Raw genomic sequence first — 26,471 nt, forward strand, 5'->3', positions numbered from 1 at the left:
GCTTCATCATCCTGACTGTCGGGATGTCATCTACATCCCTCATAAACAGCTAACACCACATCAATCAGCTATTAGGCATCATCTAAAGGGGGTTCAGATATAGGACAAAAAAAACTTAATAGTTCTGTATAGCACATCATTTATGCATTATTCTTCTCTAACATTTATAAAGTGCCAAAGTGCTTTGTAGCTCTGTAAATTATATCAATTCTAAGCTGGAAGCATTTACATATCTTTTTATAGCCTTCCCCCTGCTTTGTAAAAGTAATGTTTCTCTATTTTTCTTTAAGTTCTCAGTTTGCTGCTTAGAGGAGTCTATGGTTGTTGAGCAATATCCTGACAGGTTAGGAAGATCAGAGGGCAGAATTTGCTGAGCAGCGGTTTGCAAGGAGTTTTGAACCAGACAGGAACCTCCGCTGATTAACTGTGGGTTGTTACGTAGCTCAAAATTCATAATTTACTAAAGGTCAGTTTGAGATCCTAAAAAGAACTCTCTGTCAATCATCATTATTTCAAAATCCCTATACCACCACAAAACCACTGACAAACCACCACAAACCTGCCTTGGTTTAAAAGCATGCACAAATCAATATGATCTGTGCAGTCTTGTATTATTACAAAGAATATCAAATACTTAAAAAAATTCAAAAAACAAAGCTACTTGGGGTTCCCCAAAATTGATAACCAACCTAGGGCCTGATTCAGACCCACTCGCGAGCAGCTGTCCGCTCGCAAGTGGGTCGATGTTCTGGACTGAGCATGCGCACGACGGAGGGAGCTCCGTCGTGCGCATGCGCCAGACGCGACGAGCGAAGGAAAGTCCTTCGCTCGTTGTGTCCGATCAAAGGGGGCGTGCTGTCAATGTTGATTGACAGCACGCCCCCTTTGGTAGGCGTGCCGGGGGCGTGCCTCCCTGACGGGGGCGTTCCCACGGGAACGCCTCCCGTCAGAAGCCGGCCCACTGACATCACTAGTGATGTCAGTGGGAGTGATTTTGGCTCTGATAGAGCCAAAATCACTCCGGAGCTTGCGGTTGAAAACCTCAACCGCAGGCTCCGGCTCGCAAATTCGATGGTCTCGACCATCGCGGCCATCAAACTGCACGCTCGTATAGCCTGTGGGTGGTGACGCACAGCTATACGAGCGTCCAGAAGGACGCTCCATTTTCATGGAGGCCGGCCCTCATTCAGAGCGTGCGCTCTGCTCAGAGCGTACGGCTCTGAATGAGGGCCTTAGTCCTCTAAGGCTAGGCTGGTAGTGTAAAATAGGGGGGGAAATGGCATAGGGTTCTCCCTATTTTTCTCTAACCAGCACTAGGCTGAACCAGCCAGGGTTGGCGACACTTTACAGGGAGATTGGCAGCGTGGGATCCCCCTGTCATAATAACAACGAGCCCTAGACTCGTCAGATGATGGCAAGAATCCCTAGGGATTTTTGTTTTCTTACTTGTTAAGTTTTTTAAAATGTTTTATTTTGTTATACAATACAAGCCTGTACAGATATGTGCAGTGCTTGCAAACCCACCTGTAAGAAGCAGTTTATTTATTTGGACGGGATAGTAACTCTAGGCTTCTTTTCTTCTAATGGAAATAAAAACACTGATAGTCATTTGATGTTCTATTTCATATTAAAATCTGGTTTCTATGTGGTTTTGTGGTGAGTCTGAGCTTAGTAAATCTGTGGTATACAATCCCAATAGTAAACTGCTGAAAAACCACCAGCATAGTGATTTTCCAATCAGTGTATTTATTCAGCTAAGGATTTGTCTTAATCTAAAGTCTGATACACACTAGACGATATGTCGTCTGATCCCGTGTATCGGGCCGTCATATCGGATGTATCGTCTAGTGTGCACCCAATATGCGTGCTCCCACGGGTCGTTCGTCGGGGTCGTTCCGTCGGCCTGCATGCCTATTTTATCTGGTGACTCTGTATACAGGCCAAGGGATCAGATCTGTTGGGGAGTGTGGGCTACTTATTTAAATGGTTGGCAAACACTGGCAAAATGTATCCTGAATGGCTAACTATCACTGAAAAAGCAATAAACATGCTGTGACTACAACTGCAGTAGTGTAACTGACAGTTCAGTGTTGTACCATATTCATTAATTTCACAATGATTTAAAAAAAATATTGCAGCAGTTATCATTGACTCAAAAATCCTTGTCTCCGATTATATCATAGGTAAACAAAATGGGATTGTTTTGTTGGTAAGAGAAAGCAAAGGGAATGTCATCAGAAATCATGGCTTTGGTAGGACATTTGTTGCAGTCAGTGGTGACTATCCGAAGCTCAGACAGCTGCACTATAGACCACAGGAGGACAGGTGCTGACAGATGAGCTCCTACATCTGCTAGTTCTTACAGTATTAAAGATATCCTGACTCACAATATAAGCTTTTGCAGAGACTACAACAATTTCAAATTGAGGAAGCAAGATACTAGCATGGAGGTCTGCAAATCCACAGCACATTAAAACCCCTTTCACACACAAACCCCGGATCAGAGACCATATAATAATCATGGAATCAACCCATGTTGCATCTTTTCACACCACCATAAATTCAGGGTCCTCAGCTTTAACACTGGTCTGTCCTGCAGAACACGGTCATCATGTTGCTATGTCATTAAAAGCTTCCAATCAACCAATAAGATTCCTTTATCCTAACCAGTGGAGTAACCTGAGAGACTCCTTTCTTACAGCAGCCGATTCGGCTCATGACCGGGTATTAGAAAACCCAGGTTGAACCATGTGCACCACCACACGACCTGAGTTTTCCTGGGTCCTTGCCTTAGTGAGAAATTGTTATAAATCAAGGCCGACAAATACTTGAGTGAGTGGTCACCAGATAACTATTAATTTAACTCTTGAGTGTGATGAGTGGAGGTGGCTCTTGTTAATATATACTTCAGCTCTTCATTTAGTGCAATAAAAGAGCGATGGAGTCACTTGTACAATATTTTTGGAATGAACATAAGAAGGTACAGGGTGGAACTACACTGGGTGCATGGGGTGCGGCCACTACAAGGCACAGAGGTGAGGCAGGCCTGGGAGTGATGGGTTCCCCCTATCACCCCCGCTATGTTCTCAAACGATTGAGAGAGGCTTCTTATAAGGAAAGCACATGATCAGACTGAGGGTAGGGGTGTCCAAAGAGAGGCAGGGTGGGCTAGAATAGCATTACTAGAAACTAGACACCCCATTTTGGGTCTCCTTGCTATAGCGTTATCCTCCTGGCTTGCGATGTTTCTGCGAGTTTTATCCGTTTAACAAACCCGATAGTTAGTAAAACTGAAGTTTTTATTGTTCTTTTAATTAAAAAAAAAATAAATAAATAAAAAATCGATGTTTTGGCCGATTGTCAATTTCAGCCTAAAGTAGTTTTTTTTTTTTGTAATTTTTCATCTAATATGTCTTTAGTAAATCTCTTAATGGCAAAATTGATGCTTAGTAAATTTAACCCTATATCTGTGCTATCATGCTATCATCAAACCTACAGCGAGATCACTCATCTCAGAGCACAAGAAAAGCCAGAAGGAAACTCCAACCAAGACACAGGCAAATAAATGGGTTGTTGTCACTTCATGTGCTGAGTGTTATTGAATTAACAGAATACCAAGCAAAAATGAAGTAATTAGAAAACGGAAAACACATCTAATATAACAGGAAAACAGTTACTACCAAAAAGGTCAAAACAGGGAAATTAATGATTTCCTACTTGCAAACACTGATGTCATTTAAAAGAACAGATTCCAGTGTAGTGTGGTAATAATATAGGGCCTAATTCAGAGTTGTATACAGTACACACAGCAGCTGCGTCTTTGGCTGATCACATAAATATGCTAATGCTGCAGGTCCCCTGCAAGATTCTGTGATCCACCACTGCTCTTTGCTTTGTTATAGTAATGGATGAAGTGCACTAGATTATATGACTTGGGGCCTGATTCAGAGATGGACGCAATGCGATGTTTATGCAGTTGAGCGATTATCGGTGGTCTGTACTAGTGTCTGAGTTGCAATGTACATACATCAAGTTTCATTACCAATGTTGCTCGCAGTGAGAATTTATTTGCAAAGTGATTGACAGGTAGGGACAGTTTGTGTGTGGCAATGGGGGTAGTGGGGGAAAGCACACGTAGGTGTGTTGTGACCGTTTTCAGGGTGTGTCTCTGTCTTCGACTGCGACCCTAAACGCAGTAAGAATGACTCTAGTGTCCCTTAGTGCAATTATTTTTCAACAGTTAAAAGGGGTATCCACTAGGCGATTTTAGCAAGCGATTGTGCGATAACGATGTAGTTATCAAGCAATCGCGCGTGCATCGGGCATGTTTTGGTTTGGTTGATTCCGACATCCAACATCGCCCGTACATGCTGGTCAACCTGACAATCTCATCAGGTTCAGCATATGCAGGGATGATGGATGTGCCTGAACTGAACGAGTGAACGTTCAGTCTAGGCACCTGACTACATATACAAACGAGAGCATGATTGCAATGTCGTAATCGTGCTCTCGTTTGTATATCTAGTAGTGGATACCCGCCACACTTGGTTTTACAGACTGCACATGATATTATAGCCTATGTTTTAATAATAATAGCAATGTTAGAAAACTGCCCCAGCTATGTATTAACTGTAAATTGCAGGAACAGCACTAGAAAACTAGAAATAACCTCTGTACTTGTGAGTTACATTCCTGGCGTATTGGACGAGTCTATCACATTTGGGAAGACCCCTCCTGAGAAACTGACACTGCACAATGACACACTGGGCTTGATTCACTACGGATCGCTATTCTGCTTATACACATGCAGCGCAGTTGCTAATATCAGCAGTGATATGTAAATGTTTGCATTTGCATTGCAATCGCAGTCTAACATAAAGACGCCCACTTCCCCTTACTCACATACTTCTGTGCACGCTATGAGGCCTCAGGCGGCATCTGGTATCCTAGTGGATAATTTATGCACGCCCCTGCAACGGCGCTGAAACGCACTGGCACACCTGCGTTCAACCAACAGCCCCCTCCCCCCCGTCACCACCCACAAATGGCATTTCCCGACAATCACTCTGCCATGGGTCTGGGTAACCTCTGCGATCACAATTCCTAACACAGCTTCAAGCTTGTATACGTGCACTGCGATGCATGCACAGTGCAAATTAATGGACTGATTGCATGTGTATAAGCAACTGTTCCTTGCTGAATCAGGCCCATTGTCATTTACCAGAGCCGGTCGGTGTCTATGGGAGCGGGGATGTAAGATCCCTCTCCTGTGAGAATGCCTCCATATGCATAAAGTGGTTAGCTTAGCTTTTCGGAGTTTGGTACATACTAGAGTGGAGAGACCATAGTCCCCATTGATGATAATTGCGACTGCGGTCTGCAGCACTAAGGAGCCTTTTGCAGGAGATTTTTGTGAGTTCTCCTGCATTAGGTTATTAGTAGGGAGTGGGAATATATAAAATTATGCAATAACTGCTGTTTCTGCATAATTGTATGAAATATAGGTTTGATAAATAGGCCCCTTAATGTGGAAGGACTGCATTGATTGTGAGATTAGCAGTATTTGCTCAGAAAAATTGGCTGAGTAATATGAAATGGAGATATATATGCAGATTTAGGCTCAAAAACAAGATCTCATTTTGCAGGGAGGATATTAAAATGAGCTGTTCAGGATAGAGAAGGCACGCAGTACCAGAGAGAAGAGGAGGCACGCAGTACCAGAGAGAAGAGGAGGCACGCAGTACCAGAGAGAAGAGGAGGCACGCAGTAACAGAGAGAAGAGGAGGCACGCAGTAACAGAGAGAAGAGGAGGCACGCAGTAACAGAGAGAAGAGGAGGCACGCAGTAACAGAGAGAAGAGGAGGCACGCAGTAACAGAGAGAAGAGGAGGCACACAGTAACAGAGAGAAGAGGAGGCACGCAGTAACAGAGAGAAGAGGAGGCACGCAGTAACAGTTCCAGGTTTTTCCAATGTAGTGGACCTTGTGGAAACCATAATGAGTTATATACTATATAAATAGGATCATATGAAAAGTACATGGGGATAAAACAAGTAAAAATACAAATCAGGTGAGGTAGCATACAGTGCTTAGAGGTGCCCCCCTGCAAGACAAGCAGGTTTGATTCACAAAAAAAAATTAATGCCTCTGTGCAGATTAACCAGCAAATTGTTGTATAGGGCATATAGCTCATAAATTAATATGCTGCGTAGTCACAGTCATTAACCACCTCCACAGGCTTGGATGAGTAATTAAATTTCCCTGTTGCCAGTTATGTACAGCATATCAGTGCCGTAATTAGGGGAGTGCCGCCGGGGCTCGTGCCCTGGGCGCCGTGGGACCAGTTGCACGGGGGCGGGGCGCCGCCGGCCACGGCACAGGCCCGACCTAGCTAGATAGTGTAGTGCAGACCGCAGTGAGTGCGGTTGCACTACACATTTACACACACATCGCTGCCGGCGCTGGCGGAGATGTGTGAGTTTCAGCAGCTAATGAGAGAGACAGACTCTCATTGGCTGCTGCGCCCACTGCCAGAGCTGGGCTGGAGCTCACTCATGAGCTCCGCCTTCCGGCTCCTGCAGTGTGTGATGGGAGAGATGTCATAACGTCTCTCCCATAGGACAAAGCGGGAGGACGGAGACGGAGGAGCAGACTGCTGCGGGTGCGGCAGTAGCGGGGATTCAGGTAAGTCTGTTTTTTTCTGTTTTGTGTGTGTATATCTATGTGTGATCACTACTGGGGGCCTGCATAAGGGGGATCACTACTAGGGGCACTGGGCACTAATGGGGGCCTGTATAAGAGGGACCACTACTGGGGGGGCACTGTGTAAGGCGCACTAATGGAGGCCTGCATAAGGGGCATCACTACTGGGGGCACTGGGCACTAATGGGGGCCTGCATAAGAGGGACCACTACTGGGGGGGCACTGTGTAAGGGGCCTGCGTAAGGGGGATCACTACTGGGGGCACTGGGTACTAATGGGGGCCTGCATAAGGGGGACCACTACTGGGGGAGCACTGTGTAAGGGGCAATAATAGGGGCCTGTGTAAGGGGGATAGCTACTGGGGGCACTAATGGAGGCCTGCATAAGGGGGACCACTACTGGGGGCATTGTATAAGAGGCACTACTGGGGGCCTGCATAAGGGGGACCACTACCAGGGGCATTGCATACTGGGGGTACTGTATGAGGGGCACTACTGGGGGCCTGCATAAGGGGGACTGTATAAGGGGCACTGCATTTAGGTGCATATGGAATGGAAAGGAATGTTCCCAGAGTGCAGAGAAAAGAGTGTGTGTCATGTTGACACGCCCCATTTTTCAGTGTCAACGCCGCACATAGGGGGGGGTAGCTCCTTTTTTCAACTTGCCCTGGGCTACAAATACCCTAGTTATGCCACTGCAGCATATTTTACTATACTGACCAGCACTGTCCATGATCTACTATACACTTTGTACTATATTCATATGTATGGACATTTTGCACAGAAATCAGAAGGAACTTTATTGTGATCAATGGGTAAAACTTTGGGCTACACTCTATATGGCTCCTTAGCAAATAAAGTAACCATTTAACACATCAGGCCCAATTATTCAGCATAGTATATAGAAATATGTCCATCACATATAAAGCCATTGTACAGCACATTCAGGAATACTGTAGGTGCAGAACATACATCACAGAGGGCCTGATTCAGAGATGTACACACTGATGCCACCGCCGCAAATATGCAGCAAATATACAAATGTCACAGCCACCAGGATTTGTATTGAGACGCCCACCGCAGATCCAAACGACTGTGTACAAAGACGCAGCATCAGTTGCATGTCAATTATCGGAGTTCTGAGTAACCCTATGGTCCACATAATGGGCGTGGGAACTGAGCTGCTGGAGCCATTTTCACTGCATACGGAATCACAGTTGCAGAGACATTTCCCGAAAACGGTTGCAACACACCTGCGCTTGTGTCACCACATCCCCTCCCCCTGTTGCCTCACATGATCCCTGTTTGTCTCTTTTGTAAATAAATCCTCGCCGTGAGCGACAACAACCAAAATTAATATTGATGCATGTGCAGTGTGACTGCGTAAACATCGGCATTGTGTACATTTGTGACTCAGGCCCAGAGCTCACTCTTAGCATGCACCGCACATGGGGCCTAATTCAGAGCCGCTCGCAAGCGCACAGCTCAGAATCAGGCCCTAAGTGATAACATATTTAGCACAAAAACATTACAAGCTTAAAAAAAAAAAAAAATAGTGAAGTCAGTATAAGCAAAGTTTTCATTTTACAAAAATGACACAGATGCTGGCTTCACAGAATCTCACCCAAGAAACTCTTTAGACACCAAAATGTAGGAGAAGAAGAATGGAAGCAAGAAATGAAGAGAGAGAGCAACAGCTATAGATATTTTAGACAGTGTGCGATACAAAAAGTGAGAACCAGTGTGAAAAAGGACTATCAAAGAGAGAGAAAAAGAGAGACTAAAAGAATGGCAGCGAGGGAGTGTCAGAAAAAGAAAGCGAATAAAAGGTGAGAAAGAGGAAGAAAGAGAAAGGGTGAGGGAGAAAGAGTGAGGGTGAAAGAGAGTGAGGGTGAGAGTGAGAGAGTGTGACAGGGAAAGAGTGTGGGTAGGAGAGAGAGAGAGTGAAGGTGAGTGTGAGTGAGAAAGAGAATGAGGATGTGAGAGAGAAGATAGTGTAGGTACGAGAGAGAGAGTGAGGGTAAGGGTGAGAGAAAAAAAAGAGTAAGGGTGAAGAAAAAATATGAGGGTAAGAGATAAAAAAAAGAATGAGGGTGCGAGAGAAGATAGTGTAGGTGCAAGAGAGAGAATGAGGGTGTGAGAGAGTAGATAGTGTAGGTATGAGAGAGAATGAGGGTGTGAGAGAAGATAGTGTAGGTACGAGAGAGAGAAGATAGTGTAGGTACGAGAGAGAGAAGATAGTGTAGGTACGAGAGAGAGAAGATAGTGTAGGTACGAGAGAGAAGATAGTGTAGGTACGAGAGAGAAGATAGTGTAGGTACGAGAGAGAGAATGAGGGTGCGAGAGAGAAGATAGTGTAGGTACGAGAGAGAGAGAGAATTAGGGTGCGAGAGAGAAGATAGTGTAGGTACGAGAGAGAGAATGAGGGTGTGAGAGAGTAGATAGTGTAGGTGCAAGAGAGAGAATGAGGGTGTGAGAGAGTAGATAGTGTAGGTACGAGAGAGAAGATAGTGTAGGTACAAGAGAGAGAGAATGAGGGTGTGCGAGAGAAGATAGTGTAGGTATGAGAGAGAGAGAGAATGAGGGTAAGGGTGAGAGAAAGAGAGTAAGTGTGAGATAAAAAGAGTGAGGATGAGAGAAAGAGAATGAGGGTGCGAGAGAGAAGATAGTGTAGGTACGAGAGAGAGAATGAGGGTGCGAGAGAGAAGATAGTGTAGGTACGAGAGAGAGAATGAGGGTGTGAGAGAAGATAGTGTAGGTACGAGAGAGAGAATGAGGGTGTGAGAGAAGATAGTGTAGGTACGAGAGAGAGAGAATGAGGGTGCGAGAGAGAAGATAGTGTAGGTATGAGAGAGAGAGAATGAGGGTGCGAGAGAGAAGATAGTGTACGTACGAGAGAGAGAGAATAAGGGTGCGAGAGAGAAGATAGTGTAGGTACGAGAGAGAGAATAAGGGTGCGAGAGAGAAGATAGTGTAGGTACGAGAGAGAGAATAAGGGTGCGAGAGAGAAGATAGTGTAGGTACGAGAGAGAGAATAAGGGTGCGAGAGAGAAGATAGTGTAGGTACGAGAGAGAGAATAAGGGTGCGAGAGAGAAGATAGTGTAGGTACGAGAGAGAGAATGAGGGTATGAGAGAGGAGATAGTGTAGGTATGAGAGAGAGAATGAGGGTAAGGGTGAGAGAAAGAGTACGGGTGAGATAAAAGAGTGAGGGTGAGAGAGAGTGAGAGAAAGAGAATGAGGGTGTGAGAGAGGAGATAGTGTAGGTACGAGAGAGAATGCGTAAAAGAGAGTGTACACAAGAAAGAGAGGGTAGCACAGCAATTCCCAAGACGGATTTGAGGATTACAGGCTTCCAAACCAAGCCAATATTCTCCAAGAAAACAACACACACACAGAACAAGGAAGGATTTCAGAGTTGCTTCCTTCCTAAATACAAATGCACAGCAGAATGCAGAGGAATATAGATTTACCAGATGTTTATTCTGCCACCCTCAGATGCCCACTGGTCCAATGTCAGGTAAGAAACATAAATCCTGTAAAGTTGGGGTTTGCGCGATAGTGCTCAGAGAAGGGATAATCTTGACCAAACAACAATAACTGCATAAAGTTCAACTCAATCTTCGTCTATTCCTCCATTTCTTTTCTATTTAGACACAATTGTTTCATATTTCATATGTAGGCCAAAAAAAATTCCAAGTAACAAACAAAAAGTGTGGCATCCCAGAAGCTGTTTTACATATCCAATAAACTAGCAAACCTGTTTGTATAATATGGAGATTACTAATAAAAAATAATAGCTAGATACATTAAAACACTGCAGTTTATTAGGCTTTTATTTTCTTTAAAGTTCTAGATTTCTCCCTTGTGAAAGCAAAACTTCAAAGTTCATCTATTTGCTCAGCCTAAAATTATAATCATTTTACTGAAGCTTAGAATCACTGAGAGCATCATAAACAGATGCTCATAGTAGCAATGTCTTTGACCAGTACGCTTGTTAAATGTAAACCATAGTTTGAAGTGCATTAACCTGCACCAAATTGTGACATTTGTGAAAAGCGGTCATGTGTCTTGTCATGCAGTCAAAGCCAGATATATTCATCTAGTGCTCCAACTCTCTCTACTGGCACTTTGAAGCATAGAAGACACAACGCTTAAGCTGCATACACACACACAACGATGTTAGTAACCAACGATTTTAGTGAACGATTTTCGTTCAGATTTTCCCTTGAAAAAGTGAACGAAAATCGTTCACTAAAATCGTTGGTTACTAAATTACTGAACGATTTTCATGAACAATGATCGATTTTTTAATCATGCATACAGTGAATGGAAATCGTTCACGTTCATTCTGTACAACATGAACGATTTTCTGAACGAAAATCGTTTGTTGGACAGTCAGAATGGACGATGAAATACAAAGTACAAACGTGAACGTGCATGAACGATTATCGTTCACCTTAAAAAGATGAACGATTTTAAAAACGATTTAACGATAAAAACATCATTATATTTAAATCGTTCTAAAAATCGTTATGTGTGTACGCACCTTTACTATTAATTTGTACGTATCGGCTTTCAAAAACAGCAATGGGTACCTGGAGTAGTAGTAAGAAGTTATATTCTCATGGAAACCTTACATCTTACAGTCCGTACTCATGAGAGAGATACTGCTTTTCGGCCACCCTCCCAAACTTCTCACCCCAGGCTATGGCACTTGTTCAACCCTGCATTGTATTCAATAATAAACAAAGAGCCATTCAGTAATTTGGCACAACTTGGAGAACTGCAGCAAGCAATGCAGACACAATCACTGGTTATATATCTGTTCACCAATTGTGTTAGCAGTATAAATCTCTTTCTTTACTCTCCAATTGTACATCACGCACAAATAAAATGATGATGTCTAAAAAATTACTTGTAGGAGCAATAATTCAAATATCATTAACCTACAATGCTCAAACCCTTTAATTTATATTAAGAGGACAAAAATTTAAGAAACAAATCTAAAACCATTAATAGTTTCATTATTAAAATACATAATATGGAACAATTAAAAGAATTGAGGAACAACATGAAACAGAAAATTACATAATACTGCTTTGAGCTGGTTGAGACCGTACAGTACATATGATAAAAGAGTAGACTTTGGTCATGCGAGGGATTGGCAGACTGATGTGGTGTAACAGCTGCAGAACAGGCAGACTGCTGGTGGTCAGATGTTATTAGTGGGAGGCCGAGCTTCATGACGCTACAATACAATGGCAATTGAACAGAGCTCACTAATACTGCTATAAAGAAACACATTTTTATAGCTACCTTACAGATTACATGTTTGTATAAACTATAATGAACACATTATTTATATATATATATATATATATATATATATATATACACACATATACACACACACATCATAAGCTAAGTCCTAAAACATTGGTCATGATATACTTGTTAAAAGGATATGTACCTCTACCTTGAAGATATTGTTAAAAAAAAAAAAAAAAAATTCTATGTTCAGTGAAACAAAGGCATACATCATATTCTCTGGAACATGCTGCATAATATAATGGTACTATACAAATAAATGATAATAAAACATTGCACTGAAAAGTATAATTTCTGCATATTTGCATTTATCATTAAATTGCACCTGCCACCTACTGAAACTGGTTTTGTGGACTTTAATTAATGTTCACTAAAACAGTCTTTTCAATTCATTAGGAATCAGAAAGGGGACGTGTAGAAAATCAGCATCATTGTCCTGCCCAATGCTTCTAATGATTGATAGCATCAGGAGATGTCATTCTGTATAGTAAGTATGGTAAAATTAGTGTAATACACCCAGGACCGGCCCTATCCCAAATTTTTTTGTAAGCTAGTATATTTGTTGGCGCCTCCCTATGCAATGCCCATTTAACAGTGCCTCCGGTAGTGGCCCCCCCCTGTGCAGTGCCCCTTGTGCCCCCAGTAGTTAGCCCCTTATATAGTGCCCCCAGTAGTAGTCCCCCTATGCAGTGCCCTCAGTAGTGGTACCCCATATGCAGGGCCCCTTATATAGTGCCCCCAGTAGTGGTCCCCCCTGTGCAGTGCCCCTTGTGCCCCCAGTAGTAAGCCCCTTATATAGTGCCCCCATGCAGTGCCCCCAATAGTGGTACCCTTTATGCAGTGCCCTTTATACAGTGGCCCCAGTTGCAGTTTCCCCCCCATGCAGTACCCCCAGTATTGCCCTTTATATAGTGCCCCCAGTAGTAGTCCTCCTCTTGTAGTGCCCCTAGTAGTAGTCCCCCGAGTGGTACCCCCCCATGTAGTGCCCCCAGTTGTAATCCCCCCTTGTAGTGCCCCCAGTAGTAATCCCCCCTTGTAGTGCCCCCAGTAGTAATCCCCCCCTTGTAGTGCCCCCAGTAGTAATCCCCCTTGTAGTGCCCCCAGTAGTAATTCCCCCTTGTAGTGCCCCCAGCAGTAGTCCCCACTTGTACTGCCCCCAGCAGTAGTCCCCCTAGTAGTGCCCCCAGTAGTAATCCCCCTTGTAGTGCCCCTAGTAGTCCCCCCTTGTAGTAGTCCCCCCAGTGGTACCCCCACTATGTAGTGCCCCCAGTAGTGCCCCCAGCAGTACCCCCCCTTGTAGTGCCCCCAGTAGTAATTCCCCCTTGTAGTGCCCCCAGCAGTAGTCCCCACTTGTACTGCCCCCAGCAGTAGTCCCCCTAGTAGTGCCCCCAGTAGTAATCCCCCTTGTAGTGCCCCTAGTGTTCCCCCCACTGTAGTCCCCCCAGTGGTACCCCCACTATGTAGTGCCCCCCTTGTAGTGCCCCCAGCAGTACCCCCCCTTGTAGTGCCCCCAGTAGTAATCCCCCCTTGTACTGCCCCTAGCAGTAGTCCCCACTTGTAGTGCCCCCAGTAGTAGTCCCCCTAGTAGTGCCTCCAGTAGTAATCCCCCCTTGTACTGCCCCCAGTAGTAATCCCCCCTTGTACTGCCCCTAGCAGTAGTCCCCACTTGTAGTGCCCCTAGCAGTAGTCCCCACTTGTAGTGCCCCCAGTAGTAGTCCCCCTAGTAGTGCCTCCAGTAGTAATCCCCCCTTGTACTGCCCCCAGTAGTAATCCCCCCCTTGTACTGCCCCTAGCAGTAGTCCCCACTTGTAGTGCCCCCAGTAGTAGTCCCCCTAGTAGTGCCTCCAGTAGTAATCCCCCCTTGTAGTGTCCCCAGTAGTAATCCCCCCTTATAGTTCCTCCAGTAGTAATCCCAGTCATGGGATTAGTCATGACGTCTCTCCCATTACCCACTGCGGGAGCCGGAAGCTGCCAGGTTCCAGCAGTGGGAGCAGCAGCCGAGTAGAGTCTCTCTGACTCTCATCAGCTGCTAAAGCAAACACACAGCTGCCGGCGCCGGCGGCTATGTGTTTGGCACTGTGTAGTGCTGACTGAACTCCGTCCGGTCAGCGCTACACACGTAGGGGAAGCTGTGTCACTGAGACACAGACTGCCCGCGGCCCGCATGGTACGCAGCAGAGGCACCCTCCACTATGTGGCGCCCTACTTAGCTGCGTACCATGCGTAATGGGAGAACCTGCCCTGAATACACCGGATCCTAATGAACATAAAAAGTTACAAATATTTCATACATCAATTTCACATTCTCAGCTTTTGCTGATCTCACTAACATGAGAGTTGCTGTGATATAAATATTAAGATCAGGCAATTCCATGAATAAGAAATACTTTGTTCCGATTGTGTTCGGAGTAATTTCCCTAGTAAACAGGACGACACTGTGCATGCTGCTGTACATGAGACGTTATCATTGAGGGTGAGACAGATAAAGAGAGTGAGGGGAGAGAGAGATAAAGAGCAAGGGCAAGAGAGATAAAGAGCATGGGTGAGAGAGATATAGGGGTCTATTTACTAAGCAGTGTTAGGAGACAGAGTGAAAAGTGATAAGGTACCAGCCAATCAGCTCCTAACTGCCATCTCACAGGCTGTGTTTGAAAAATGACAGTTGGGAGCTGATTGGCTGGCACCTTATCACTTTTCACTCTGTATCCTAACACTGTCTACAATGTCTATACTCATCTAATTCCTCCTCTTGCTTTATATATCCTACACGGTATACTTCAGAACGTCAACACCAGAATGTCGACATTCAGAATTTCAACATGGCTCAAATGTCAACATACTATTTTTTTACTATTTTATGGTTAGGGATATTTACCTCTGCAATGGGAAACCTCGTGGTCAACCATGCCAACTGTCGACATTCACATTTCACATGTCGACATTCTGTAGAACACCTATCCTACACCCTTTTGTATAGACAAAACTTAAAAAAAAAAAAAAAAAATTGAAAACGAAATAAACCAACATGTTTTTATAAAAACATACAGTCAGGTGCATAAATATTGGGACATTGACAGAATCTTCATATTTTGGCCTGTATTCACCACCACAATGGCTTTGAAATGAAACAAACAAGATGAACTTTAACTGCAGACTTTCAGATTTCATTTGAGGGTAATTACATCCAAATCAGGTGAACGGTGTAGGAATTACAATGGTTTCTATATGTGCCTCCCACTTTTTAAGGGGCCAAAAGTAATGGGACAAACTAAACAATCCTAAATCTAACTTTCACTTTTTAATACTTTGTTGCAAATCCTTTGCAGGCAATTACAGCCTGAAGTCTGGAACGCATAGACATCACCAGACGCTGGGTTTCATTCCTGGTGATGCTCTGCCAGGCCTCTACTGCAAATGTCTTCAGTTCCTGCTTGTTCTTGGGGCATTTTCCCTTCAGTTTTGTCTTCATCAAGTGAAATGCATGCTCAATCGGATTCAGGTCAGGGGATTGACTTGGCCATTGCATAACATTCCACTTTTTAGCCTTAAAAAACTCTTTGGTTGCTTTTGCAGTATGCTCCAGGTCATTGTCCATCTGCACTGTGAAGCGCCGTCCAATGAGTTCTGAAGCATTTGACTGAATATGAGCATATAATATTGCCCGAAACACTTCAGAATTAATTCTGCTGCTTTTGTCAGCAGTCACACCATCAATAAATACAAGGGAACCAGTTCCATTGGCAGCCATACATGCCCACGCCATGACACTACCACCACCATGCTTCACTGATGAGGTGGTATGTTTTGGATCATGAGCAGTTCCTTTCCTTCTCCATGCTCTTCTCTTCCCATCACTCTGGTACAAGTTGATCTTTGTCTCATCTGTCCATAGGATGTTGTTCCAGAACTGTAATGGCTTTTTTTTTAGATTGGCAAACTCTAATCTGGTCTTCCTGTTTTTGTGGCTCACCAATGGTTTACATCTTGTGGTGAACCCTCTATATTCACTCTTGTGAAGTCTTCTCTTGATTGTTGACTTTGATACATATACACCTACCTCCTGGAGAGTGTTCTTGATTTGGCCAACTGTTGTGAAGGGGTTTTTCTTCACCAGGGAAATAATTCTTCTGTCATCCACCACAGTTGTTTTCCGTGGTCTTCCGGGTCTTTTGGTGTTGCTGAGCTCTCCGGTGCGTTGTTTCTTTTTAAGAATGTTCCGAACAGTTGATTTGGCCACACCTAATGTTTTTGCTATATCTCTGATGGGTTTGTTTTGATTTCTCAGCCTAATGATAGCTTGCTTCACTGATAGTGACAGCTCTTTGGATCTCATATTGAGAGTCGACAGCAACTGATTCCAAATGCAAATGTCACACCTAGAATCAACTCCAGACCTTTTACCTGCTTAATTGACAATGAAATAACGAGGGAATAACCCACACCTGTCCATGAAATAGCTTTTGAGTTGATCGTTTTGGCCCCTTAAAAAGTGGGAGGCACATATAGAAACCGTTGTAATTTCTAAACCGTTCACCTGATTTGGATGTAATTACCCTCAAATTAAATCAGAAGAATAATTGACATAATTATGAAGATTCGCTCTTAGAAAACACAACATGCCTATGTCTTTGATTCCAATTTTGGAAACAGTGCATAGAGATATTATATATGTGAAAAATATAAACTAAAAAAAAAATGCATTGACTGCTGATAATTAAGGAAATGATTTACCTTACCATGTAATATAAATGAAAATACAGTACATGGACATCAATACATTTTGGGGCTACAATATTTGAGGATGGTATTGTGAAACAATGGCATTTTGCTAGACACTAAATTTAAGAAAATAGTTTTCACCATTACTAAAAATATAAGTAGATATCAGTTGCAAGCTGTTGACCTTGAAGTGACAATTGATAAGACGAAGCAGATGGTGCATTGTTCTGCTGTAATCTATATGGTTAATGCACGTTATTATGTTTCACTATGACACACTTAAGACAGTCTCAGATTCTTGGCATGTAAATAAAATATGGTTGGTGTTTTAAAACAAAGGATAAAGTAAGATGGTGTGACGCGAGCTCATCCATATGGTGTTTAAAACAAAGTTATGCTCAGACAAATAAGTATTTGTAGGTTATACAAAGCTGTCTGAAGCTTCTAGCAAGTCCTGCAGAAATAAAGCAGGGGCAGTAAATGTTATTTACACCGATTTGATTATATCTAGACAGATTATCCATTCTTATTCAGTAGTAACACAAATATGCAGCTACTGTGCCAGGACACAGAAAAACAAACCTGGAAAATGCAGGTTTCTACAGTACCACTTCTTAACACCTGTCCTAATTTTCCTAGTCTGCTGTCATGTCCACAGATATGTTAAAGGTATGGTCCTCTTTTGGACAACCCACCTTAATGTAATCTGTCCCCATGCAGCAAATAGCGATTCTCGCCCAAGGAGCCCCATCTATGACCTGAAGCCAGGAGCCTAGACGTGCCACAGCTCTCAAAGCTTTAGGACAATCACTCCAGTCTTTTCAATAGAGCGCTAATGAAGAGGACTAGATGGATTGCCACAGAGGCTGTGAGCTGCAGTGAAAATGAGCAGTCTGAAGGCCATATTGTCCCCAGCTTCAGATAACAGGAGAGAATGGTTAGATTGTAAAGTGCCCTAGTGCAGAGACTGTGTCTGTATAGAGTTATCCTACAGTAGAGCGCTGAACAAAATGGTGTCACATTTTTAAATAAATGATTATGATGACTATGATTATTATTTTTGGAAGCAAGCATTGTAAATGACAAATTTACGAAGGCAAAAAAAAAAAACCAGCATTACTTTGGGAAAACCAGAGCACCTGATTCACCTTGGCAATAGTTCCAGGACAAAATCTGTTTCTGTCACATGGGGCCATTGCCATGAATGGGTCAATACTTTACTGGACACAAAAGTTGCTAGTACTCACTTCCCTTATGTTCATCAATGCCACCTTTTCAATTGCTTTAGGGGCCTATTTGTCTAATCATATTTGCGGGATATTTCCTGAAAACAGAGGTTTTTGGGGAATATCAGCAACTATAAATTGACCCCCGAATGTACCATGAAGGGACTGCAGCAGATATCTCCGATATATGCTGTGGTGCCTCCATTTCCTATAACATCCACCAGCCACACTTGCTAGGTTTCTACGGGGGCTACAAAGCTATCAGATTTACCAAACTTGGTCCCAATAGGATAATGTCATCTCCATCCTATAGTAGCCTATGGCTCCCTCTATGTCACACCTTGGTGACGCATGCGCCGGCCAGGCGCCAGGGACCCAGACCAGGAAGCAGTGTGATAGCATTATGTGATCACACTGCTTCCAGCTCTTCGCAAGGACGGGCTGTTATCAAAGCCCGTCTTTTGGAAAGAGAACATTGGTAAATTTGCATGAAAATATAAATTTTCATTTTGTGAATTTTACGGGAAAAAAAATGTATCACATCCGCATTAAAAATGTGGATTGTGATAAATATGCCCTTAATGAGAAGCAGAGAAACGGTCATGTTTAATCTACTACTAAACACGATTGCATCTACATTTCTTTAAGACAGGCTCTAGCTATCAATGTAACAATTAAATATAATAAATATGTTCAAAGTGTGCTTCATTTTGTGTTTTATTTACCAACAGTGAATAAACAGTCTGTGGGGGTGCCCAGTGTTGCAATTCAATTGCTTCGGGTGCCCATTAATAATCACTGTCTTCACCCCCAATTAGACCGGGTTTAGTCGTGTAAAAAGGCTAAACTCGTCTAAAGTCCTGGTTAGCACCCAAACTGCTGGGTCTCACACCCTCCTGAGGGTCCATAACAAATAGCCGCCTTAAAAACAATTGAATTGTCCCCTGTGAACTCCAACAAATGAGCACACAAGTACAACCAAGCAGCAGTCAGTTCAGTGTGAGCAGATTATAAAACGTGTACAAAGAGAAGATCAAAATTATTGTTATTTTTTTAAAATACAAAAATGTCATAAATCCAGTCATTATTTTATATTACATCCATTCCCGGCTCCAAGGCTAGTGATCTAGTTTTACAGTCTGGTGAACTGGTATTTTGGCTACCATCCAGTAGTCATCTTTTAAAGGAATTTACATTTATCTGTTGGATTTCTCAGGTGCTGGTAACGCACTCTCTTACATTTTAGCAGATGTGTAACAAAATGAAACATACATCCAACGGTTAAACTCTGTGATGTGTATACCATACAGGCTAAAATAATCTTTTCCACACATGACTAACTCAGATGTTTGTGAGAAGGCCGTATGAAGATCTGGTGTTCATTTATTTAGGGTAGGTTGCTCTTGGAACAAATAGGATAAAGTAATCCAAACAGAGAGCTTTCTCAGACTTGCCACCTGACTCCAACAAACAGATTTACTAATACATGAGAGGCTTTGACTGTGTTACACTCGTTGCACATTTCATAATGTATAGCATTGCTAAGAAAAAGCAAGTCACAAGATTGTCGTGAGTCCAAAAACGTCACTATCACAGCAGAGATGACTAAAAACAGTGTTTATATATTATCATAACAATAATAAAAATAATTCTTGATGTACAGAAAACTTTATACAGTCACTTTCCCACTGATTGGATCTCTGCATAGGGCCAGAGCAGAAGAAACATTGCAAGTGTGGCTGGTGGGTGCAGTTAGGTCAGCAGGTTGCTGTTCCACCTTACAAGGTCTCCTCTCTGCTCATCCCTGTGGGTTCCTTGGACCATGTGCCGGGGAGTGTGGTGCTGGGCAGAGGAACACTAAATAACTCAACATCACCCCTGCCTGGGCCCACTGATGTTTTGAAGAAGTCCTGGTTGTATGACTATATCTATGCAGGGCCGGATCAAGGTTTGTGCGGGCCCTCGGGAAACTAAGTTGTGGAGCCCCCCCCCACCCCCCTGATTACTTACTTTCTGCCTCTGTGTTGTGAATGCAACAGCACAGTCAACGCTGCTGCATAGAGCACAGAGCGGCTCCTGAAGTCCAACATCAGTGATCAGCGTCACGGACATGATGTGTAATGTGACACTGATGAAGGGACCCGGGAGCCGCTCTATACATTTTTTAGTCTGTATATATTTCTTCATTGATCTCTCTCTTGAATAGGTGTGTATCCCCTTAAGTAACTTAAATATAGGTTTACTATGTGGGGATGCATGCAGGTGCTTTAGAAGTTTCTAATTTATTATATGTTGTGTTTTATATAACTGTGTAACTGATATATGTCAACCTCACATGAAGATATTAATTGCTTTCCTTTTTTATGCAATATGTTTGCAATATGTTTTAAATTAATTTTACTAATTAATTCTAATCATTTTTTAATTATAATAAGTATGGATATATTGCACAATTTCTTACTATGTATTTAAGTCTCTTATAAAGCGATGCAGCTATTGTTAACTATTAAGTAAGATTTGTTACTATGTATCTGTGTCACGTATAAGAGTAATGTGGTAATAGTTAAGCACTGTGCACTAATGAAGGATCAGTATGACAAATACATTGAATTGGTTGTTTGTTGGCATATTAATGTGGACTTTGTGGTGCTTGGCCAGCTCTCTGACAAAGTTCTTGTGACTAAACTGGTAGGGGCGTGGTCTGGCACATTCCTGCTCCATCGTGAAGGAGATCCTTGCTGTGTCTGTGTGATACATGGTATTCATGACATTTATGCTGATGAACTTGCGGTATATGACCGCCACCTGTGGTACGCAAGCTGTGTACCTGTACTGTCTGTTTGCTTATTAAAAATGTAGTTTAATGCACTATGAGGCGCCCCTGTGTTTCTTCTATTTATTAGCAATATCCATTAATTCAGGTGTAAAGGGGAAGACGCCAACGTGATTTAAGAAGTTATCTGTGCTTAAGACCAGCTGTGATATCATCTGAGACCGGCTTTTTCTTACAAGCAAATATGGGGACAATTGTTCCTGGATTTCATTTTAAAATGGACTGGTTAACGCACAAACTTTTTTCTATCTATCTATCTATCTATCTATATATATATATATACACATACATACACACACACACACAGTATATATGTAGCAAACGTATATATTGTAACATACACACATACAGTATTCACACACAAACACATACATACACACTAACACATATACATACACAGTATACACGCTAACACAAATACATACACATATACACACTAACACATACACAGTATACACATACTGTATATTCAATAACAAATATATATATATATATATATATATATATATATATATATATGTATGTATCCCTATATACACACACACAAACACATACACAATAAAACAGTACATATACACGATTCGCGGGTCATATGGGGGCGGGGCTTGCCGTATTGGCATCGCCCCCACTTCAGCCACGGTAGCAGGAGGAATTGGTCCGTCAGGGGGGTTTCTACGTACTCAGAAACCCCCCTGCGTGCTCTAGTGGTGGGGATTCCTCTGTGTGTGGAGGCTTGGGACGACCGCCCCTGTCACCCCCCCCCCTTAATCCGGCTCTGTATCTATGTCATGTCCTTTTTATAATGAACCTAGGTCTTTTCCTTTTCACTGTCATTATAAATCTACAGGGGTGATGCATCAAAGGTTGGAGAGAGATATAGTGTATAGAGATAAAGTGCCAACCAATCAGCTCCTAACTGTCATGTTACAGGTAGTTTATCTCACTCCACTTCATCTCTTCAAGCTTTGATAAATCTTCCCCTATGTCTAGTCCTTTTCATTGTTTTTATTAGGGTCTAGCACGTAAGGTGTATATAATATATGCAGACACCACTGCGCTTGGTAAGGTACTTAACACAGAGCAGGACATTAAATGACTCCAGAAAGACTTGGATGCAGGGGTGTAGGGAGGGTGGTTCCACCGGAGCGCCTTCGTTGCCAGAGGGCACCCTGATGCCGGACTCCGGAAGCAGCTGTCAAGTAGCTGACAGCCTGCGGAGTCCGGGTCCAGCCTGCCAGGTGCTGTGATACAGAGCAGCAGCAGCAGTGTCCTGTCCTGCCTTCCTGCTGCTCTAGTGAGAGACTCAGTGATCAGTGGAGCTTGTGCTGAGCCCTGATTGGTGGAGCTCAGCACATGTTCATCTGGGGCTACAGCAGCATGTCGACGAGGAAGAACCTGTAGGGTCCACATTAAGGTGAGAGAGGTACCCCAGTTATGTTTATCACCCTCCCTGCCTCTATGGGGGGGGGGGGGGGAATACAATCCAGCGAGATGATGAATAGCCGTGGGAGGGAGCTCACGCAACTATTCAATTCAATGCGCTGTGTGCCTTGTCGGGAAGCAGGCAAGTCAGAGAATGCCTGTTCTCGCGACTTAACCTGGGTGTTAAGGAGGGGAAACCGGCATTCTCCTACTAAAGTGCCGGGCGCGCGGCTGTTAGCGCAGTGCTAAGCCGGCAAACAGCTGCGTGCCTGGCACTTTTGTCTGATTTCTCCTCGCATCCCCAGGGAGGGGGAAATCCTTTGCCCGCCCTAACAGCGCGGTGTATTGAGTAGCTGCGGGAGCTCCATCCCGCAGCTATTCTACATCGCAATGAATTAAAATCCCCCTTATGTGTGTATGTGCAAGCCTTCATGACTGTATATATGTATGTATGTATGTGATCCTGCCTGTGTATGCATGTATGTGACCCTGCCTGTATGTATGTATGTATGACCCTGCCTGTATGTATGTGTGATCCTGCCATGTACATTATATAGCACACACTTTTTTTGGGGGGGGGAGCCGTAGCACACTCGTGCTCAAGCCGCTCTGGCCACATGCTACACCTCTGTTTAGATGACAAGTGAAATGGCAGATGATGTTCAATGTAGAAGAATTTAAGTTCACACATTTAGGACATGGTAATAATTGTGGTACCTATACAGAAAATGCAATAGAAGTGGAAAATCTGATATTAAAAAGGACTTGGGAATACTAATAGACAGTAAGAAGAGAAGCACAGCCAGTGTCAGGCAGTTACTGCAAGAACTAATAAAATCATATCTGCATACTCATAGAACAAGGCACATACAGTAGATGCCCAAGAAGTAAATGTAAAGACTTGATACATTTTTTATGACTTAATAAATTTGGGTTGTTTACATTTGTGAAAAGGCATCCTAGGGGTGACCTAATTGTATTGCACAATATTGTTATGTTTCCTTTTTTTTTTTTGCATATATACACTGTGAAGTTCTGGAGCACAGTGCTTGACTTTAAGGCGCACATCCACTACCCAATTAAACAGAACGATTGAACGATAACGACATCATTATCGTTCAATAGCTCATTAATCGGGCACAAATCGGGCATGCAAATGTCGGAAACGACCAGCGATGCGCATTCCCGCTGGTCGTTTCTTGACATCAATCATCGCCCAAACATGCCGGTCAATCTGCTGATAATGACAGATTGGCCATGTTTGGTGATGATGGAGGGTGCCTACACTGAACGATATATGCACAGTACAATGAATGTCCGAAAGATAACGATATCGTTATCGTTTAGTCTTTTCATTGTCATCTAGTGGATGTGCCCCTTTAGAATTTTTTTTTATGCATATAAGTGTTTAGAGTGTCACTATTTGGGAATATTAGTTTAGATAGCAGTGCTTTGGAGCTCTGGTTTGAGTTATAATTTATTATATTTAATTTTAGGGGGAGATTATAGCAATGTATTTGCAATATTTGATACATCGTCCCCTAACAGTGGTGCTATTGGTTGCCCATATTTCTCCAATGTGCCAACTTTCTGTATTCTTATTGAAAATCTCCACAGACACATATAATGATAGAAAGTAACCATGAATTGCTTTTTTCTTTACAAATATATTGTAAATGCAAAATAATATCAAAATGAATATCACAATAGATGTATTCACTTTATTATAGTCTCCATCCTACTGACAATTAAGTGATTTACTCTACTGTAGTCTAGCACTTGTGATAGCATCATAGTAAGCCCCCAAGCCAAATAGTATTTCAGTTCTCAGGACAGAGCTGTGTTACCTGTTGTCACTTTGCTTGCTGCTGGCAGGTGGAGGTTGCAGCACTGTCTGATTCCCTTCCATCTCCACAATGCATTTTGTATTCAGATCCATCTCTAAATCAAGAAGTATTTGGCATATGGTTACATTTCCAAGCCCCTAAACCATTGACAATACAGCACTGCTTGTAATTGTTCTCCTTGCCAAGATATCCCATGAGTCACTCAGGCAACTTTCCCATGATGCATGATAAACACCGACATACCCAACCAAAACTAAAATATACACGCACAAACACAGTATATTTATTTACTTCTTGTCTAAATATATTATTTTGCGCTTTAAGGCTTCAGTAAATGTGGTAAGCATAACTCCACTGCTATAGATGGGCCTCTATCACAGTAAGGGTTGCATTAACGATGAAGCAAAAAAAAGCACAGTACCACAAAAAAGGGGCTATATACAATAATAAAAATAATTATAATAAATAATATAGTAATAATAGAGGTTAATGATATACATTAATATTGGGAATATCACAAAATTAGAATTTGGTAACTGGTAAACTGCCACACGGTTCACGTGATTGTTCTTGTCTTGGTCGTGTCGGCTGTCCCGTTCTGTCATCCACTGAGAGTGCAGCAGCGCTCAGTACAGTGTTGCCAGAGGAGGGGTTTGCTCCAAATTTGTACATTTTTAAAGGCCTGATGAGAATTTTGGAGATAACTTTTCTTTGTTTTTTGGGGAGCAAAATATATATGGTGCACCAAAATCGTGTAAGTGCTTACGGCTTCTATAGGTTTTAATCTGGCCCTGATCACAGTGTAAGTAACATTTGCAGCAGTCTTTTTTTTTTGGACTTTACAGGGGTCTATTTACTAAGCAGTGTTAGGAGAGAGTGAAAAGTGATAAGAAAGTGATAAGGTGCCAGCCAATCAGCTCCCAACTGTCATTTTTCAAACACAGCCTGTGAGATGGCAGTTGGGAGCTGTTTGGCTGTCATCTTATCACTTTTCACTCTGTCTCCTAACACTGCTTAGTAAATAGACCCCACAGATTTAATGGGGTGGGTAGGAACCATCACCTGCATCTGCACATCTGTCAAATGTGGGAGTGAAGGCAGGATCAGCACCAACTGCCTAATTAACTTCTAAGAAGTGTTTCCAGGTGACATTAGGTTCATAACTGATAGTGATCTTGTGTTACTTTCTTCATAATGATACATTTTAATATATAGTTGCTGACTGTACCTTATGCATAGAGACAGGACAAGGCTGGAAAAGTTTTCCCGTTTCACATAATGGAAGAATTGCACAATAAAAGGATATCATTCTTATAATATATACTTATATAATATTTTTAACTTAAAATAACTGACATTTTTAGCTCCAAATAAGTATGTTGTGTTTTATTGCTGTATATTTCATTATTACTATATTTCTTTGGAACTGAGAATCTCACTATATTCTAATTACATTATAAATTGTTATTTTTTAAATGCAAAACTGATAATGAGCTTACATGATAGGAATTAGGAGTGCTGCCATGTTTGCCGAGACAGCTGCGCATGTGATGTGCTTAGATGCAGCAAATTAATGTCTCCTGAAAGTATGTAACAATATTGGCAGCTATACGTGGTGCCAGAGGCTCACCCAGCAGGTTCCCTGGCCCCGCATACATGGCAGGGGGGGCAGCCTATCCTCCTGCGGTGCAGCCTGACACTGAACGAGTTACTTTGTTCTACTCATCAAAAGTTTTCAGGATCCCCTCCCTGATATAAGTCATGTAATTACCTCTCCGGTTCATGGGCCGGACCCTCACGGCCACTTTCACTTTGCTATCCGACATAGTGATCCGATCATCAGCCACCCAGGAGGGCAGTCCCGCTGTATTATCTGCCCCCAGCACCACAGGGGCCACAGGATCAGTCTCAGATCTGCAAGTGTTTATTGAAATCCCCAAAGTGGTGCTGCAGATGTCGCTGGGGTTTGCTTTGCACAGGGAGGTTAACTCCAGGAGTGAGAAAGCCCATCACGGTGAGAAAGCAGCTCCCAGTGTCAGACAGAGATCACTTTCCCTCTGTATCCTTATATGTGGAGGAGAAATCCCAGCTCTGCTCCTGTCGCCATTATCATCTCTGTGCAGGCAGCAGCAGATCCCAATGCTGGCTCTGCTGCTGCCAGGCCAGCCCCTCCCTCCTCTTCCTCCTCCTTTTTCTTGGATTCAGGGTGGCTCATTCCCTACCAAGATTAGCCATGCCACCTACAGGACACAATGCATCAAGTCACTGCATGGAAAGACTTTACTGTGGGAATTCCAGGTATCAGGTGCCGGTCAGCACGCAAATGATCGTGGATCTTAAATAACAGAATCGCTTCACTGTTGTGCAAATTAAGATATAATTTATGTTACTACA

The 26,471-nt window shown here is 42.9% G+C and overlaps 1 protein-coding gene across 1 annotated transcript; it reads right to left on the minus strand.

Moving 5' to 3' along the window:
• On the minus strand, positions 1-26,218 carry LOC148519872 (kinesin-like protein KIF13A). Its single transcript, XM_088475839.1, has 3 exons — positions 25,849-26,218; positions 24,078-24,171; positions 1-82 (listed from the first exon to the last, which is right to left on the minus strand). The coding sequence occupies exons 1-3, from the start codon at positions 25,901-25,903 to the stop codon at positions 79-81; spliced, it is 153 nt and encodes a 50-aa protein (XP_088331965.1). The 5' UTR covers positions 25,904-26,218; the 3' UTR covers positions 1-78.
• Between the last annotated feature and the right edge of the window lie 253 nt (positions 26,219-26,471).

This window comes from Taudactylus pleione, unplaced genomic scaffold, assembly GCF_031769625.1.
Source record: "Taudactylus pleione unplaced genomic scaffold, aTauple2 ptg000179l, whole genome shotgun sequence".
Lineage (NCBI taxonomy): Eukaryota > Metazoa > Chordata > Amphibia > Anura > Myobatrachidae > Taudactylus > Taudactylus pleione.